Below are 16,818 nucleotides of genomic sequence, written 5' to 3'. Positions count from 1 at the left end.
AAAGTTTGACTTAAGAAGTTGGATTTTTTTTGTGTTGGCCTGCTGTTTCTCAATCTTAAGTCTATGCTGTGCAGTCCCTGGGTTTAATATTAATTGAAAGAGCTTATCTATTCCTGCCTTCAGTATGCTCTTCAACACACTGCAGAAACTTCAATTGTATCCCCTTATAACTTTTTCTTTCCAAACCAAGGTACAGTCCTGTATTCTTCCTCAGCTTTTCCCCTTTTAGCTGTCTTGTAAGTCAATGCTTGAAGCCCTTTACAAGTTAACCTTCTTAGACCTTTTACCATGGCTTAACCCTTCCTGACTTCATATAAAATCATGCTGCTCTTCTCTGGACCTCTGCCTTTTTCTATAGAATGGTACTAAATATTGGTAACTGTAGTTTAAACATGATCAAAAAAATCCTTCTTTTAGTGGTACAGTATTTCCTTGAAAGCTATGTTCAATGCTTCCATTTATACAGCTTCGCTTTTTCTGTGCCTTTTTGACCATACGGATACAAAACATCATGTCAGTCCTTTTATGATATATGCACTCTTCAAATCCTCTCCTGCTCTCGAATCTTTGAAAAATATACTCATTCAACATATTTGTTCACTCAAAACTCAGATTTACTCTTCTTGCTCACAGTTCTTTTTACCCAGCTGAATCTCTTTGTATTGGATTGTTTTCTCCAGGTTATCAGGTAGCTTCGCCCCCATCCAGTCCCTTCTGCATGATCCAAAAAGTTGGATAACAAGTTGGTGGTTCATTCTGTCAAAGCCATTTACATAGAGAGTGAAAAAGTATTGATCTCCAATAGCAGTCCCTGTTGCTCTCCAATCATCATCCCCTCTCCTCCCCTGGCCCGTAACCTTTCCCCATTCTAATCTGCCCTCGATCATCTAACCACCTCCTTTCTCCATTTGAAAATGGGCCCTTCTCTGCTTCACCAGCAACCGTATGTATTAGTCTCCTGTGTGTCACTGTGTGAAATGCCCCTGGGAAATCCAGCTTGATTATATACACAATTTCACACCTGTCCACTTTCAGAGAAACCCTCGAAAAACTCCAGCAGATTTGTCGAATAAGGATTACCTTTTATAAAAATCAGCTCACATCTATAACATATTTTATAATGCTACTTATAACCCATAAACAATTATAAAGTTCTTTAAGGTTTAAATTTAAACATCCTAAAGTCAGAAACTGAGTTAAAAACTCAAATTTATCATTTGCTCTCCCTCCCCACTGTACTTGTATCTAACAGCAACATCGGGCTTTTGCCAGTCTTTATTGTGTGAAACTTCATATAGCGCACAAAGCACCTGCTAAAAAAAGTATGCAAGGCACTTTTTCATTCAGTGCATGAAAGATTTCAAGTTTGCAATTGTAACAGAAGATCTCTCAGCCATGATCACTAAAATTTAGCCTAGAACACACATGCAAAATGGCTGTGGTCCCAAGCTCTGCATTTTTGACAGCATATGTGCTCATGATGCAACTCACCCGATCTGAAAGCTAAGCAATGTTCATGTGGGACTGTGAGAGCATGAAAAACACAAAATAAATCAAAATATGTAGAGAAACCCTGACTCCTGGAGCGCTGGCTGAAGGGAGCTTTTAAAGAGCATCTAAAATAGTTTTGCAAAACACAATGCATTGAAATTGCTTCCAGGAGCAGGAGTGTGCAATCGGCTGAGCAGTGATGCAAGGGCAGGCAAGGAACAGTTGGTTAACGTCTTTGCTGCTGATTAGGACAGTCAGGATGGGTTTGTGTGACAAGCGGAGTGCCACAGCTCTGCTCCTGTGCAGGACTGCCCGAGTTCCCTTTTCTCCTCTGCCACGCAGAAAATGGGGCACGGTGAGCAGGGACACGCTGGAGGGGAGGAACCAGCCCTCCTACCTGCACAGAAGTATTTCCGAAGGGCTAAACCGTAGCCAAAATGGTACCGAACCAAGCCAGCTAACTTCTGCCTCCTACGTGCCTTGCCCATCCAGTCTCTCCTGTATGCAGCAGATGAACGCCTCATTATCAGATTCCTCTGCTTGCTTCCCGGTAGACTTAAATTACCATGTTAAATAGGATAATAATAAACACTGGCCTTTAACTACAGCACATCCTTGTTCACTCAGCAGCTTCCCTCTAATCTGATAAAGGGTCTGTAAAAGGCTACAAGGAAACACGGAGTTAGTTGTTATACAGGTGCCTCTCCCCTGCTTTCTGCGACGCGATTCCTATGGCAGCGCAAGCAGGCTCAGGCTCACAAAGCTGGTTTAGGGGACCTTGATCCCTACAAGAATTAACAGGTATCAAAACCGGGGCAAGGTACCAAAAGGACATTGTGGATCTGGCCCAAGACTCTTCTGCTGCATTTCAAAAGGCAAAAGTAGCCCTGTGCCATCTGCTTGCTTCAGCACTCGGACTCCGAAACAAAAGCAGCCAAGGAAATCTTTCTGGCTTAGAAGAACAGTGGGGAAGAAGAGAGATCTTGGTGGCAGTGTATAGTGCCTTTGCATAGAGCTGGCTGTATCTGAGGTATTACAGAAGCTCTCTTTAACAACCACTCTGAAAAAAAGTCATCTATCCACCCAGAATAAATTATATAAAGGGAGAAAGCTGGAATGGGAACAGAGATGGCTGATCTGCCTAGACTTTGAATCCCCTTAGCCCGCAGAAGCTGAGAGTGCCATTTATTTCAGTGTTACAGGATTTCCTGCCCCCCCCCCCCCCCCCCCCCCCATTTTTTTTTGTATTTAGTTTACCTAATCCCCCGGATTTCTCTTGTTGCAGAAAGAGGAAAAAGCCTTACAAAACAACAGGGGATAAACACGAAGTCAAATTCCTTTGCTGAGCTCTTTCACATATCCAAAAAAAAGCGGAGAACTGCAAACTCTGGAAAGCACAAGGAGTTTCCTACCGACAGAGGATATTCCAACCATCACCCATGGAAATGCAGCCATTCCTGCGGTTCCCAATTAATAAAGCCAAGTTTCAACATTTGCACTAGCAGCAATGTATCTGTGGAAGTGAGATATCTTTCCTCTAGTTTTCCAAAGTGAGTAAAACTTGGCTTTCTACCTGTCTTCCTCCTCTTCCTCCAGCTTCAGCTTTGCAGAGCTGGCAAGCAATACAAAAAAGGAGGAAAGACATGAACTAGGCCGTCTGTCGTTGGAGGGTATGAAAGACAGTCTTAATAACAGCAGGAGAGAGAGAAGCAGCCTATGGTTATTTTTGACAGAATCGGGAGAGACTCAGATTGCAGTTTCATGAACAGTTCATCAGAGAAAAATTCTGTCCAAATTGGAGAAGCCCCTTTGGCCAAGCTAACAGAAATACACAGCCCTTGTCTGGTAAGAGAGAAATCTTTCGAAAAATCAAAATGCCTTTCTTCAAAGAACAAAACCAAACTGCCACCCCACCCCACCCCCCACCCCCCGCATGGTGTAGTAACGCTAACTTGTAGTTTTGTTGTTGCAATTCATGGCTTGCAGAATATTCAGAGAAATTTCTGGGTGATACCAGCCTGTGAATGTTCTGCACGACACACAGCCACAGCCATGCAATAAAATGAAAAATGGACTTTTTCCAGTGTCACCCGACCACAGGATCCCCTTGATGCACTGTTCTGCAAAACTGGAGGTGATGCATTACCCCCATCCACCCAGCTCAAATAAAATAAAAATGGTTGTTTCGTGTGGGTGTTTACAAAGAAGGAGAGCACGGAATTCAACCACACCTCCCAGCAAAAAGTCAATACTCGGCTTCATTATCAAATGCCAATTAGATAGCACAGGTGAAGTATTTCTCATGCATCGTGATGACAACAAGACTATCAGACATTTTTCAGGGCAATTTTTTTTTCTTATTTGTTTCTAGCAGTCTTAACAATCTCTCACACAGAATCTTTTGTGCTACTGGATTAAGAAAATAAAGATCATTCCTAGTCAAGAGATATCCAAAAGAAACTCAAGAGGTTTCTATATCTAGCAAACTTGCTGGCAGACTCAGCCAGGAGGAAGGGTAGAGCCAGCATGGAGATACACTCCTCCAAAGCTCCCAAGGGAAAAGCTGACCACCAGAGGAGCTTGCTGCTGTGTCAGGGAAATATAAGTCCGAAAGTTATTCTGCCTTTCTTGAGGATTAATTTCATTTACTCATTAAAACATATAATGACATAAAAGCATCATCTCTGCATGGCTGAAAAGAGTCCAAGCAAGAAAAAAAAACCCAAACCCAACCACCTTTTCAAAAAGAATATTGAAGATGGGGACTACAAGCCTTCATAATTAGTCTACAATGATTTGCATGACCTGTGCTTAATCCTTATGCCTTCCAGCTGCCTGACAGACAGGTACAGTATAATGGCAAACACTACAGAAATGGGAATCAATGGCTTTCTTCTGTCTAACCACAATATCATTCTCACTTCATTTACTGCTTAGTGGGAAGGCATTTCTGTGGCCCGGGAATCAGCTCTTTCTAAATGGACGAGTCTCAAAGTTCAGCATTTTAGTGGTTTAAACTAAGTAGGAGTTTGCTCATCCATAGCAGCCTGGACTGCAGAAAATCCAGTTGCTTGACCTCTTAATGCTGTCTTCTATCCAGCATTACAAGAAAAAGACAGTTGGTGAGGGCTCTGTGCTAACATAGCAGGGGGCTACATGCTACAAGACATCAGTCCTGGGGAATGGAGGGAGCTGGAAGCAGAACTACACTGAAACGCTCCAACCAAAAATACCTTCTACTTCTGAAGGCAATCTAGTACGGGGACTTGATTAGCAGCAAGGTATGGTGAGACGAATCCCCTCCCTGACATTGGTGTGACAGCAATGCACCAAGTCTTTTAACCAGAAGTGATACATGCGAGCAACCCAAAATGAACTAATACCACCCAAAGCACAAGACTGCTTAACTTGGGGCAGCAAAGAAGAGGCCGATGAGGGGATCCTCTGCCCCGTACCACCGCAAGGAGGAAAGGCTGAGCCTTGGCAGCGCTTTGCACAAAAGCACAGGAGCACCCAAAGCTGTGCAGTGTGCCTCACGCAATAGCAGTCACCTCTCACGGAACTGGAAATCTCAGGCAAGTGCTGATTTGCACTGCTAGTTAGCTGCTAGCCGACAAAATTGTTTTATGATATTCTCCATAGCATGTGTGCTGTAAAAGTTTTTAGCAGAGTGGCAGGAGTGCAGTAAGAATGAATAACTATCTAGGAACCTTACAGCCAGGCACACAAGCATATCTAGTTATGCCTCTGAGCTGCACTAATTATTTGTAATGCTAGCAAAACTTTCATGTACCAAACCTGAAGTATAAATGAAAGTATACAACTATTTAGGGAGAAAAATGCATTCTGTAAAACAAAATATTAATTTTCAGTCTATGTGTAAGCATATGTTATACTTACATAGGTATAATAGACAGAATTCTTATGTGCCTAAATATGCATAGATATACAGTGAAAGAAAGCAATATAGTTAAGGACAAATACTTTACATGTGTACAGAAAAAATGCAGGAAGAAAAACCAACCCTTTCTTTTAGAAAAATACCAGTGCCAAAAATCAATCCTTTTACATGACTGCAGAAAAGAAATCAGGTTTTGGAAAAAGGGCAGGGCGACTCTATATAGTAATTTTTATTGCCTCTGGAGCAATGACGTAGCAAGAGCCCACTGCTATCATTTCTCCCCTTTTGTATCCTTAAAATTATTCCCACCTGGGGTGCAAGGAGAGGAAATGAAAGGAAGTAGAAAATTATATTTGTCATGAGCTAATCCTGGGAAAGCGACTGCTCTGGTTTCCATGTTTCTTGGCAATGATAATTTCAACAAGGACAGCAATCTTTTGTTATTTTTTGCACAGTTGGAATGCACGCTTCCAGATAACAGACACTTAAACTGCAATTTAAGAAGAGGAGGAAGACAGTAATCGATAGGTATTCAGGAGTCCTCTCCGTTTAGGACTGCTGCATGGCTCAACACAGTATGCTTCAAAACAGACAGCCCAGATGCAAACCTCTTTGGAAATCCTGAAGGCAAGCAAGATCATCAGAAAAAAAAAAACCAAATTGAAAGCAAAGAGAGCACAACTACTGTACCTTTACTTTGGGGAGGGTTCTGACTTCTGTCTCGGAGAACATTAATCTGGTAGACAGCTCCGTAAGGCTCAAAAAGTTCTTTTAACTCTTTTTCCGACCATGAACGGGGAATCTGTCCAACAAACATCTTAATGGCATCTGGGTCTGGTTGGTCTGAATGATCCAAAGCTCCATTCATCTTGTTAGCTGTGCCGTTACTAGAAAGTGGAAAAGGAGATTAAAAAGAGAAGGCAAGTTAGGAGAGTACGCAGTTTTCATGTGCACTAGATGCAGAAGATGATGTCAATTGGCACAAAGCAGGAAGAAAAAAAAAATCAGTATTTAATTAATAGCATAAGTATTATGAACAAAAAGCAATGTGATTACATTTTTCATTGAGTCTGGTTTTCTCTGCAGGCTGCTGCCTAATGTCATTATATAAGAAGCGAGCGGCACAACACAAACTGGGACTTTGGCATTTTAAAGCAGAGGATAGTTGCAAATAAGTGCAGATTTCTCTCCATGGCTGTTGTAAACAGAACTGCAGTGAATTCTCACTAAACTAGCTACTCGCAGAAATAAAGCAGTGCGTGTGTGTGTTTTGTAATAAAGTCACATGAAAGGAATATGAAACACTTGGCAATCTGTCAGATGACTAATGCAAGATGCCAGCGATGAATTTGCAGATTGTGTGAAGCATCCATGTGTGCATCAAATTAGTATGATATTGCCTAGAATGGAAAACACTCCAGCTATGTGGCTGGTTGCTGCCGATTAGTTGCCTACGCTCTTTAGAAAGGAAAAGCAGTCTGGAGAGCTCCAGTTTAAAGCACATTGTTTATTGCACCCTGGCGTAAGAAAAAGCAAAATTCAAAAAGAGAAGGCAGTGGCAAAATTGTCTACTTTGTTGCAAAAATTAAAATGTTGCTTCAAAAAGTTTTTCTCCCTGCAAAAGGACATCAGATTTTTGAAATTTTTCTCACCCTGTAAATTGTTACCCTATCTGATCACCAGATGTACATCTAAGTTCAAAACAACCACACACTTTTGCAGGGGAAAAGAACTTAGCAACAAAAAATAACTGCTCTCTGTGAGACAAGTGACATATTATGGTTTAGGAAGACTTGTACTCTTATAAGAAAAACAAATCATTTTAAATACTGAAGAAAAGTAAAAATACAAAAAACCCTCATGCTATTATTGATAATTAAGGACAGTAATTTCAACTAATTACTTGGCTAGAGATTCCATAAGTGGTGATAATTTTTGGATGCTTCAGTTTCAAGAAAGAACACTAATGAGACGCGACTTTTAGAGCATTCCCCCCATCTTTCCACCGGGGGAAGGAGGGAAATGGCCTGTGTTCAGCAATGTCGAAAGTTGATCATCGCAGAATTCAGGCATTTCAGAGCCACCTGCCACTTTCAAAATCTTGGCATTAATTACTATTTCTCCATTGATGATTGTTCAGGAGAGAATGCCCACAAGAGGACTTGGAAGAGCTCAAAATCTGCACAACCAGACAAAAATTGTATTTTACAGGAGAAAAAAAAAATCTAAGAATGGCAAGAAAAAAACAACCCTAATTCCCCTGTCTCACAGCTATAACCTGTGCAAAGACAAATTATTTCGTTTCATGTATTTCATCTCCTTGAAACATACTTCACCTGAACATACTAATATGCCCATATTAACTTTAGCACTCCCCTACTTATGGCAGGAAGAAGAAAGTTATATTAAAGGCACAGTTTAAACCAACAACGTGAAGTTTGATCATCACTTGTGAAGTGTCTTCAACACAGATCAGCAGACAACAGGACTTATCACACTCGTTTATTAGACAAAATTCCTATTGATTCCAGTGGGAGTCTTGCCTGAGTAAGAGACTGAAAGATTTGGTCCAACCTTTTATATCTACGTTTCATGCACAAATACCCTCTCTTGTCTTACATATGCTCTTCGTTTTGAAGATGTTTACAGGTCACAAGCACACCTGGAGAAATCACGATTTCTCCAGGCCTTAGAAACTGCATTTTCCATACATACATAACACTTAAGTCGAGCCAAAACAATCAACCAACTTTTGGTTCTTTGGAACCACCCCCCACTCCCCCAAATCTCCAAGAAACAGAAAAACCCTGACTGACTCACTTGAATGATATGCCATGGGAACAACTATCCAGACCTTCATGGAGCCGTAGATACCCACATGACACTTATACCTCTAGAAAATCACTGTGTTACTTCTTTCCAATTCCTATTCCTTTATATAAAACCCAATCTGTTAAACAACCTCCCTAGTAGAGAGGTAGAAAAATGCCTGATGCATAGCTTAAAAAAACTAAGGAAAATGCTTACACATTATTTTGGACCTGCAAAAACATGAAAAGGTAGAAGCTTAGCTGTGTAGCCCCCAGCTTTGCCCTGGACTCAGTCAACTATTTTCTTTCAGAAATAGGATTAATTTTTCCCTTCATTTCCTTCGTTGTTTACATTAAAAAATGAATTGAGTTCATTTTTAAATTATGCCTTTCATCTATTCTCTCTGTTGGATCTGTTCTTTAAGAAATCCATATACAATTGCTACTTTAGCCCAAAATTACAGCAAAGGTCATATTTAATAAAGAATAACAAGTTTATTACTTTACTTTTTCCTTTACCCAAACCGCCTTTACCACCAGGAGCACCACAATTTCCATTGCTAACAAGTCAATTTTTAAGAAACCACAAAACTGAACACTTCTACCTGTTTTCTTAGGTTAATGACCCCATTAGCACCAAGCTCCTGCTTTGAGCTAAAGGTTTAGGCACAAGCCAAGATTTCTTCTAATTCCACAAAATGTTTAAGCCCTTTCTTTACTTTGGTGGAACTGAAGTCAAATTATGTTGATCATATTCCTGAAATGCTTTATTGGATAAAGACAGTTAAAGGCTCTGACTCCTCGTGTAGGCTACCATACGCTGTGATGCAAAGCTCCGGGGGACAGGTTTTGTCACTGGCTGCCTGAATTAACTTGGGTAAGTCATTAAAACTTCTCCAGACTAAATTCCACCATCCACTGACAGCTCTGCCAATCCGCTAAATCCTGCAGATTTAGGAAAAAAACAAGCATAGCCTAGACTTTTCTTTATAATCCTTTTCTACCACAAGGTAGGGGTTTCACTGAGCTGCCAACATTTTTCGGGGTTGATAGGCAAGTTCAGTCTGCAGAGAGGGCGCTTATTTCTACAAGCACAACTGGGCTCCTTTCGAAATTGCATTTCCTTTGGCTTCAGTGCAAACTAAGGCTCTCGAGCACCTCAGAGGAGGGATCCCGCTCTCACGGTTGGGGTTTTGAGGAGCACATGAGCACTGTTGCAGCAATGGCACTTGCAGCAGCATCCTCACCCAGCTTTGGCAGTAGCCGTAGGACTACAGCCAATGCAGACAAACTGAACAAGCGAATAAAACAACAGAAAGATAACAATGGGAAAAAAAAAAACCCAATTTTATAGATTCTACAGATCTGATCCCTGCAGTGTACTTGAAGGCTCCACTGAGGAACACAACTGCACGGCACACCTGCCTGACAGTTCAGTTGTCACAGAGCTTGTTGGGTCAATACAAAATCCAGCCAAATATTCTTGATCCCTCACAGATAATCTCTGCTAAAGATGAATTCCCTTACTCTCTCCCAACCTTCATCTTTACCCAATGGACATTACTGCTCTGCACTAAGACCTCTTAGTCGCCAACAGCTGCAGAGTTTTTGATACTCCTCTTTGGCAACACAATGGCTCTCAGGGGACGTGGCTCCTTCCTTCCCCCATTTTCCCCTCCCGCTGTACCCAAGAAATAACAAGGCAAAAGAAAAACCACGTGTGAAACTTTCCAAGAGGAGGCAAAGCAATTCTTGCGAAAGCTTAGGACTATTTCTTGAAAGCATGAGAGTACAGAGATAGCTGTGGCTAGGGGACACTAATGAGAACGGGATCCCTTGACAATTACTGTCAGTACCCAAATGATGACATACATTAAAAAAAAAAAAAAAAAAATTAGATTATGTGGCTTGCTGTCTCTACACCGCAGCAATCCTTCCCTCCACAGCCAATTTAGCCCATTGGACTCGGGGGTGACCCAGCACATCATCTTCACTGACAAGGTGTCAACTATATCGTAGAGAGTAGCCCGAGGGCAGAGATTAAGCCACTTGAGTCACTGGCTGCTTGTGGTTGCTGCCAGAGCATCCTCTCTCTCAATTTGTGCCAATTTTCCTTTTAATAACCTAACTACCATTCCATCATTTCAGCAAGTTGACAGGGCCACTCTTTGAGGAGTTAGAGATTGTTTTAATATCACTGCTGCTTAAGCAGGAGCACCGGAAAAACCTAGTAGACGCCTTCTCTGTCTCTCCCATTCATATCTGTAATTACAGCAAGACTGCTAAAAGCGAACTGACCGCTAAGGAGAGAGAGGCAGACTTCAGAAATAAAGTCTGGATCAAAAGGGGCTCTCTTAAATTCATCACTGTTAAGAGCTTTGGCGTTAATCCATGTTCATTTCCATTAATGAACTAGGTGTCAAGCCAGGTGCTGAAAAACAGCTGTTAACGGGGACCAAACGGGTTTACGTGAGACCCATTTTTCAAATCTGTTTTTAACCCTGGCCAGAACACTTCTCACTGTTCTGTTTTGGTTAATTCATGTCTCAACCCTCACCCTATTTTAGCGGCTTTACCATTTTGCTGGGGATTCGCCTTTTTTACGTTCTATGGTGTAAGACATCTGTAGGAGAACATTGAACTCCCTCTAAGAGCCAACATAACAACGAGAGCATGATAACGAGCGGGTTCCAAGTGTAAAGACTACTAAATCCACCCCAGCGCAGAGGCATTTACGGGCATAAGGGTTTTACAGTAATAAATATTTACATCGGAGCTGCGGAGTCACTGCCAGGATATGACACAAGCTGACAAAAGGGACAACGCCCTTTGAAGGACTCCAACTGCTGTCAAGAGAGACAAACAAGCATCACCTTACCATACTCGAAAGATGATAATTGCTGGTTTACGAGCAAATTTTATCTGGAAGGACCCAGAAGAGCTTTATAAACTCATTGTTTAGAGAGGAATGACTTCATCGTAAGGTGACAGACGGCAGCTGTTTAATGACATGGAGCATTATCGCACAACAATTTCAGCCAGGAAGGGTAGAACAATACCATACCCAATTGAAAACTGCAGGGGGTTGCGATTTATAGACACAGAATGTAATTACCTAAATTGGATTTTGGCCAGCAAAATAAGGGCCAGAACCTCTGACAAACAAAAAAAGAAGTTGTTCCATATTTTTAAGCCATAAATGACCAGGTCTCTATGTTTTGAGGGAAAAAAAAGTCATCTCCAGAAGCTTTCTGGCCCATCAGCATTTTCACAGCGCAGTTGCTCAAAAGCAGCTCAAAGGAAAGATGATGTTTCAAAAATCATTAACTGATTCTGCCGTAGTGTCTTGTACAGTTTTTGGCAGAACTATTAAACGCTAATAATACTAATAATTATTATTAAGTAACACATATCTGTAACAGCAGTTGCTAAATGAACCTGACATCATGCCCAATGAAGAAAGCAGCATACGGCAGGACGTCTGGTCCTATGCATGCAGTAACGTCTACAAAATAATTTTCTCCAGGCTTCCCTGCACCCATCTGCAGGGCTGACAACTGAGTAGTTTTAAGACTTGCAAAGCTGCCATTCCGCTACACTTGAAGGCCAACTGCGATTGCAGGAGGGATACCGAAACTCTGAGCTCGCAAAACATTCTCCCTTACTCCATCTTACAGACCCATAAAGCCTTTAACAAAGAGCTGAGCAATTCTTCATCCATCCAGCAGAGAGCAACCGCACTTGCACTCACACACGCACATTAACTACATGAACAATTCTGATGGCTTTTAATTCCTGACATCCAACGCTCAGATTTTATTCTTCTCAGTAGCTAATAATACTCAAGTGCTTGTGTAAGCACTGAATGGTAAATGGAAAGATTTTTTTCTTGTGTTGCCTCCACATTGGCAGAAATTATCTGTAAAAGCATAATGTTTCTTAAGACAATGGAGCCCTTTTTACTGCTCTGATAATTTAAAATTCACAGTCATTTTTTTCTGGTGAGACCAGTGATTAGCTGTAGCTCAGCTTTGCTAACTCTCTCCATACATTAGGTCATACAAACTCTGGCAAACCATTGTTACTATAGGGGATACTTTTTTTCTGATTAATTCCAAACTTAGTACACATGATCACTTTAATGCCTTAAATGCAAATTTTAGGTAAAGTAAGGAGGTAGCATCCTGTCACAGAGGAAAAAAGATTTGAAAATCTGGGGAAAAAAAAAATAATTCCTACCTTGAAAAATGTTTTGATAGGGAATAAATTTGGGCTGGGAGAAGGACCAGCACTGGGAATTTACCTTTCAGGCAGGTAGGGTCAGACTGCATGATACTAAGGGCAATATGAATTGGAAAAAGTACTGAACAAAATGCATACTAGAGAAACATCAGAAGAGAGCTGAGCACATCTGAGATAAAACACATTATTTTTTAGAGGTATAGATGCAGATTCCTCATTAGTATCATAGGAAGAAATCAAGGATACAAAAAGAAATCATAATAAGAACTACGTTAAATGCAATTACCTTTTCAGCTCATGGTATACATTGGAGCACATACACTCCTTTGTGCTAAGGCTTCTTGACTTCCTAAAATTAGCACTCAGAGTTCTTCTCACCACAGCAAGTGAGCGAGGGTCTGTCCCTACCTGGCTGCAACCTCCGCCGTGCTCATCGCTAAACATTCACCTCTAGAGGCTGGTGGCTCTTCAGGTGCTCAGCCTCTGTGTTGTTGCATCACCTCCATTACAAACCAGTTTGATTTAAAGCTGGGGTTTCAACCTACAACCTGGATAACCCTTGTATACATGTTTAAAACTACCAAATGATGTTATTTTATTGTCCTGGTTTTGCTAATGCTTTCTAGAACTGTAGAGTCAAGCAACAGTAACTTTGCAAAAACTTTGTACATCTGCTACATCATACCTTCAAACAACTTCACATTCAAATACATCTTTTAAAAACAAAGACGTCCGATGTGTCTCAGACTGTCTCAACTTTTACTGTTGGTGTATGGACCTATTTTTAATCAAGCAAATTATTTTTTAGAATACACACTAGTACTTAATGATGTATATGTGCTGTATATAGACACGACTGGAGTAACTCACACAAGTTAAAATATATGTAAACAAGAGAACGAATGAGTGCAGAAGTGAAGGCAAACAGGGAGAGGAAGAGGTTTGGTTTTTTTTGAAGTCCTCTATTTTGGAAAACAATTAAATATCATTGCTAGTTCATCCAATTGTGGAAGCAAACAATTAAACACACCATCTGTACAGGTCTGAACTGGGCAGCATCTTTTTGTTTATGCTGATAAAACTTATAATGGTCTATTTTCAGTATCTTCAAGGATTTGCCTACATTGGCTTATAGATTTTACTAAACTGAAACTAGTAGAAGCTCAACAGCCAGTGACAGACACCTGCCCTTTAACAGCTGAAGGAAGCCAAACCCACCCCAACCTTTACCATTTGAGTTTGTTTCTCCTCTTGTTCAAGTATGGATGAGGATCACAGATTTCAGGGGATATGTGATAAGAATGTCTAAAATAAGTGTTTGGAGATCTAAACTAAGAGGCTATATATTAAGCCCCAGCCTTGTTCTTCTGGGTTCTCCTGTAGGCTTTGGGAACTAACTAGTTCAAGGCTAGATGAGGTCCACCAAGCAATAATGTTCTGCAACATAAAGGACAGCTTAGGCAACCACCCAATAAGTCATATTTGCTTTCTGGGCAGAATTTGTTCTGTACATTAAACCCTCAAACAAGATTGGGTCTGTCTTCATCAGGTGTAAGGTAAGTGCATTTCTAACTCTATGCAGCAGGAGAAAAGTACCACAAGAGTTAAGACATGTCTGATAAATATCTAAGTCATGGATTTTAAGTATCTGTTTTCTGTTGGCCAACTCCCAGATGGGCATCTGCACATCTGGTTTTGACCTGGAGAGCTCAGCATTAACAAAGGCTTCTAACTTAAAAATTGTCTGTCTCTAAACCAATTTCCATTATGGCAGGAAGAGAACCCTGGCAGATCACCACAACTATGATGCTCGCGAGCAACAACTTACTGTTCCAGTCTTCTTGTGCTCCTCACCAACTTTTTCCTTTTTAATTTCTTTGGGGCAGAGGCTGTTCTTTTGCATAAATATCTGTGCTATGTCTAAAAGGGACTCAAATTGCAAAGGGACTCTCTCTACATTACCATAAGCTGGACAGTAACATGAGAGCACACTCATGCGGTTGCACAATTATATTATAGTTTTGGAGCACCGATTGATATAATTCTTCACATGAAGTTGAGTCTGAAGTAGCTGACTGCTCAGTATTAATGGTGTGGATTATTAATGCCTTGCTTTACTGATTACACATATTTGCAATGAAGCATACTTCTTTCTATGTGGCAGGAAACATTTATCGGTATTACTTAAAAAAAAAAAAAGTATTTGATTACACCCAAATGCTTATATATTTGTGACATGTCAACAACCAAATTAGAATAGTATCAGGCTTTTAAAATTCAGGACACGTAGGACCATCTGTTTTCTTGTCAACAACCTCAGTCTCTCTCTCCACTCTCCAAACACTTACTGCTCCAAATTTACAAAGTCATTACTCAATTCCCTTCTTCCTTTGCCCCTCAAAAAACTTCAAAGGTAGTAATGAAGGCTTCAAAAAAATTTTTTTTTTACTTGATAATTAATGACGTGACTATTTCAGCAAGTTTTATGTCCAGGCTGGCAGTTATCTGCCAGTTCTTATGAGGTTTGCAAGGACTTACCTAGTTTACAGCGAGTTGTGTCCTGGAATTGGGGTTGGGGGGATGGAGGGCATGGGAAAGGTGTCCTTCAAACATTTGTTTTGAAACACAGCCATTTCTGTGTGCTAAAGTCAACCAATTATTGCAAGAAGTAATTTACAGTCCAATGTATTTCAAGACTGGCACCCACGTGTGTACACACACGTTCGGTCCTGCTCCCAGCCGAGCTCCACAAAGCGCAGGGAGCTATTTTCATGGGGCCCAAAAAGCATATGTCCAAAGAGGGAGGCCAACGCCTCATGCCTGACATGGCTGCTTTACCTAAATAGCTTCCTTAAAAAGGGAATGGAAGATCACAGTACTGCTCATATTAAGGGCACAGCCAATTTCAGTTAGCTGTGCTTATTTATGTGAGATCTCAAATAGACAATTAAAGCAAGCTGTGACATTCAATTTTCTTACTTAAAACAAAATATCCTATCAAGCTCACCCATGCTCCCTCCTTTTATAATTCTGAATATAAGAAAAGATTATTGTACAAAGTGTGATGCAATTGTAAATTTAACAAGTTGAGCATCGTTATAACAAAATCCCCCTCAGCTCATTTTTTTTTAAGCCATTTCTTCATTTTTTTGACACCACATCTGGCATATAGAATACAGATGATCATTTGTTTATATATCTGTCTAAATGCCTTTCCAAACACAGCCAGATGGAGCCTTTCAAAATCAAATTAATTTCAGATTAATTCACTCTGGACCCACTCCAGTTTCATGACTCTATGCTTTGAGGCACCATCTAAATTGATTTAGAGTCACGAACTTAGCGAGCTGAAGTCCTTAGGTATAGAAAAAAAAGATCCTTGTTACATACTGAAAGAGTCAGCAAATCAAAAGAGTCCATGATCCTAAGTTTTGGCTGCTTCAAAAAAACCCCCAAACCAACCTAAGACTGCATCAGTCTATATAGTGCCAAAATCATATATAAAAGAATTGATATTTCATCCCAGAAAAATCACTCTAGAATTTACATCTTCAATGCCTCCCTTGCTGAGTCCAATAAAATTTATTGGTCTAATTAAAAAGCAAAATAAAAAAAGTGTTGTTCTAAACCTTGCAATAAGCAGCAGTCATAGAAAGACAGGAGACAGGTAATAAAAATCTCCACTGCAATGGATTTATCTAAGGAACTATAAACAAATGTAGCCTACAAACACTGTGGGCTTGCATACTGTCAATCCTCTGTGGATGCCTTTATTATCTCACTTGTTTCAATTGCAATTTGGGTTTCCATGGAGATGTAACAGTCAACTCTGGAAAATTATAAGATAAATGTCAGGCAGTGATAACGGTGTTAATGAAGCTTCATTGACAAGCAGAACTATGCTTCAAATAATAGGCATATTTCTATTAGCATATGTATAACCTGTCCAGAAAAAGAAAGAAAAAAAATCCCAACAACAGCGAAAGACAATATTAAAAAATTAAAATTAAACTGTGTATATAGAAGATAGGAGACACGCAGCAAAATGTTGCCTCTATGTGAAACGACGAATTCCTAACAAACAGAAGAGATATGGGTTTGAAATTTAATTGCCTGATTCCTCTTGAAATTTTTGCACTCAGCTATCACACTGAAAAAGCACTTTGCTGACACGCGCAGACACACTTTTTCATGGTGCGACTCTTGTTTCCTTACAACGTGAGGCTGGAAGAATCTGCTTCACAAGGCACTTTAAAGCATACTATTTTATAATGCGCAAATACAGCTGCAGTGAGCTGTTAGAAAGATGCAGACCTCAGTGGAAACACTAATAGCATATACACAAACACAGCACATGCTATGAGAGCTCTCGGG

The 16,818-nt window shown here is 40.4% G+C and overlaps 1 protein-coding gene across 11 annotated transcripts in view; it reads right to left on the bottom strand.

Annotated features, from left to right (window-relative positions):
* CELF2 (CUGBP Elav-like family member 2) overlaps positions 1–16,818 on the bottom strand; it is a 386,169-nt gene that overhangs the window by 131,439 nt on the left and 237,912 nt on the right. For 10 of the 11 annotated variants that reach the window (XM_069801585.1, XM_069801581.1, XM_069801583.1 and 7 more), the window contains one exon: positions 6,083–6,279. In XM_069801585.1, coding sequence (XP_069657686.1) covers positions 6,083–6,279 — 197 coding nt within the window. Of the gene's footprint in view, positions 1–6,082; positions 6,280–6,448; positions 6,646–16,818 lie in introns of those variants that run through there. The other variant, XM_069801593.1, reaches the window with a different exon arrangement.

Source organism: Haliaeetus albicilla, chromosome 14 (genome assembly GCF_947461875.1).
Source record: "Haliaeetus albicilla chromosome 14, bHalAlb1.1, whole genome shotgun sequence".
Classification (NCBI taxonomy): domain Eukaryota; kingdom Metazoa; phylum Chordata; class Aves; order Accipitriformes; family Accipitridae; genus Haliaeetus; species Haliaeetus albicilla.
The sequence above is the reverse complement of the archived record's forward strand: the minus strand, read 5'-3'. Positions and strand labels throughout refer to the sequence as shown.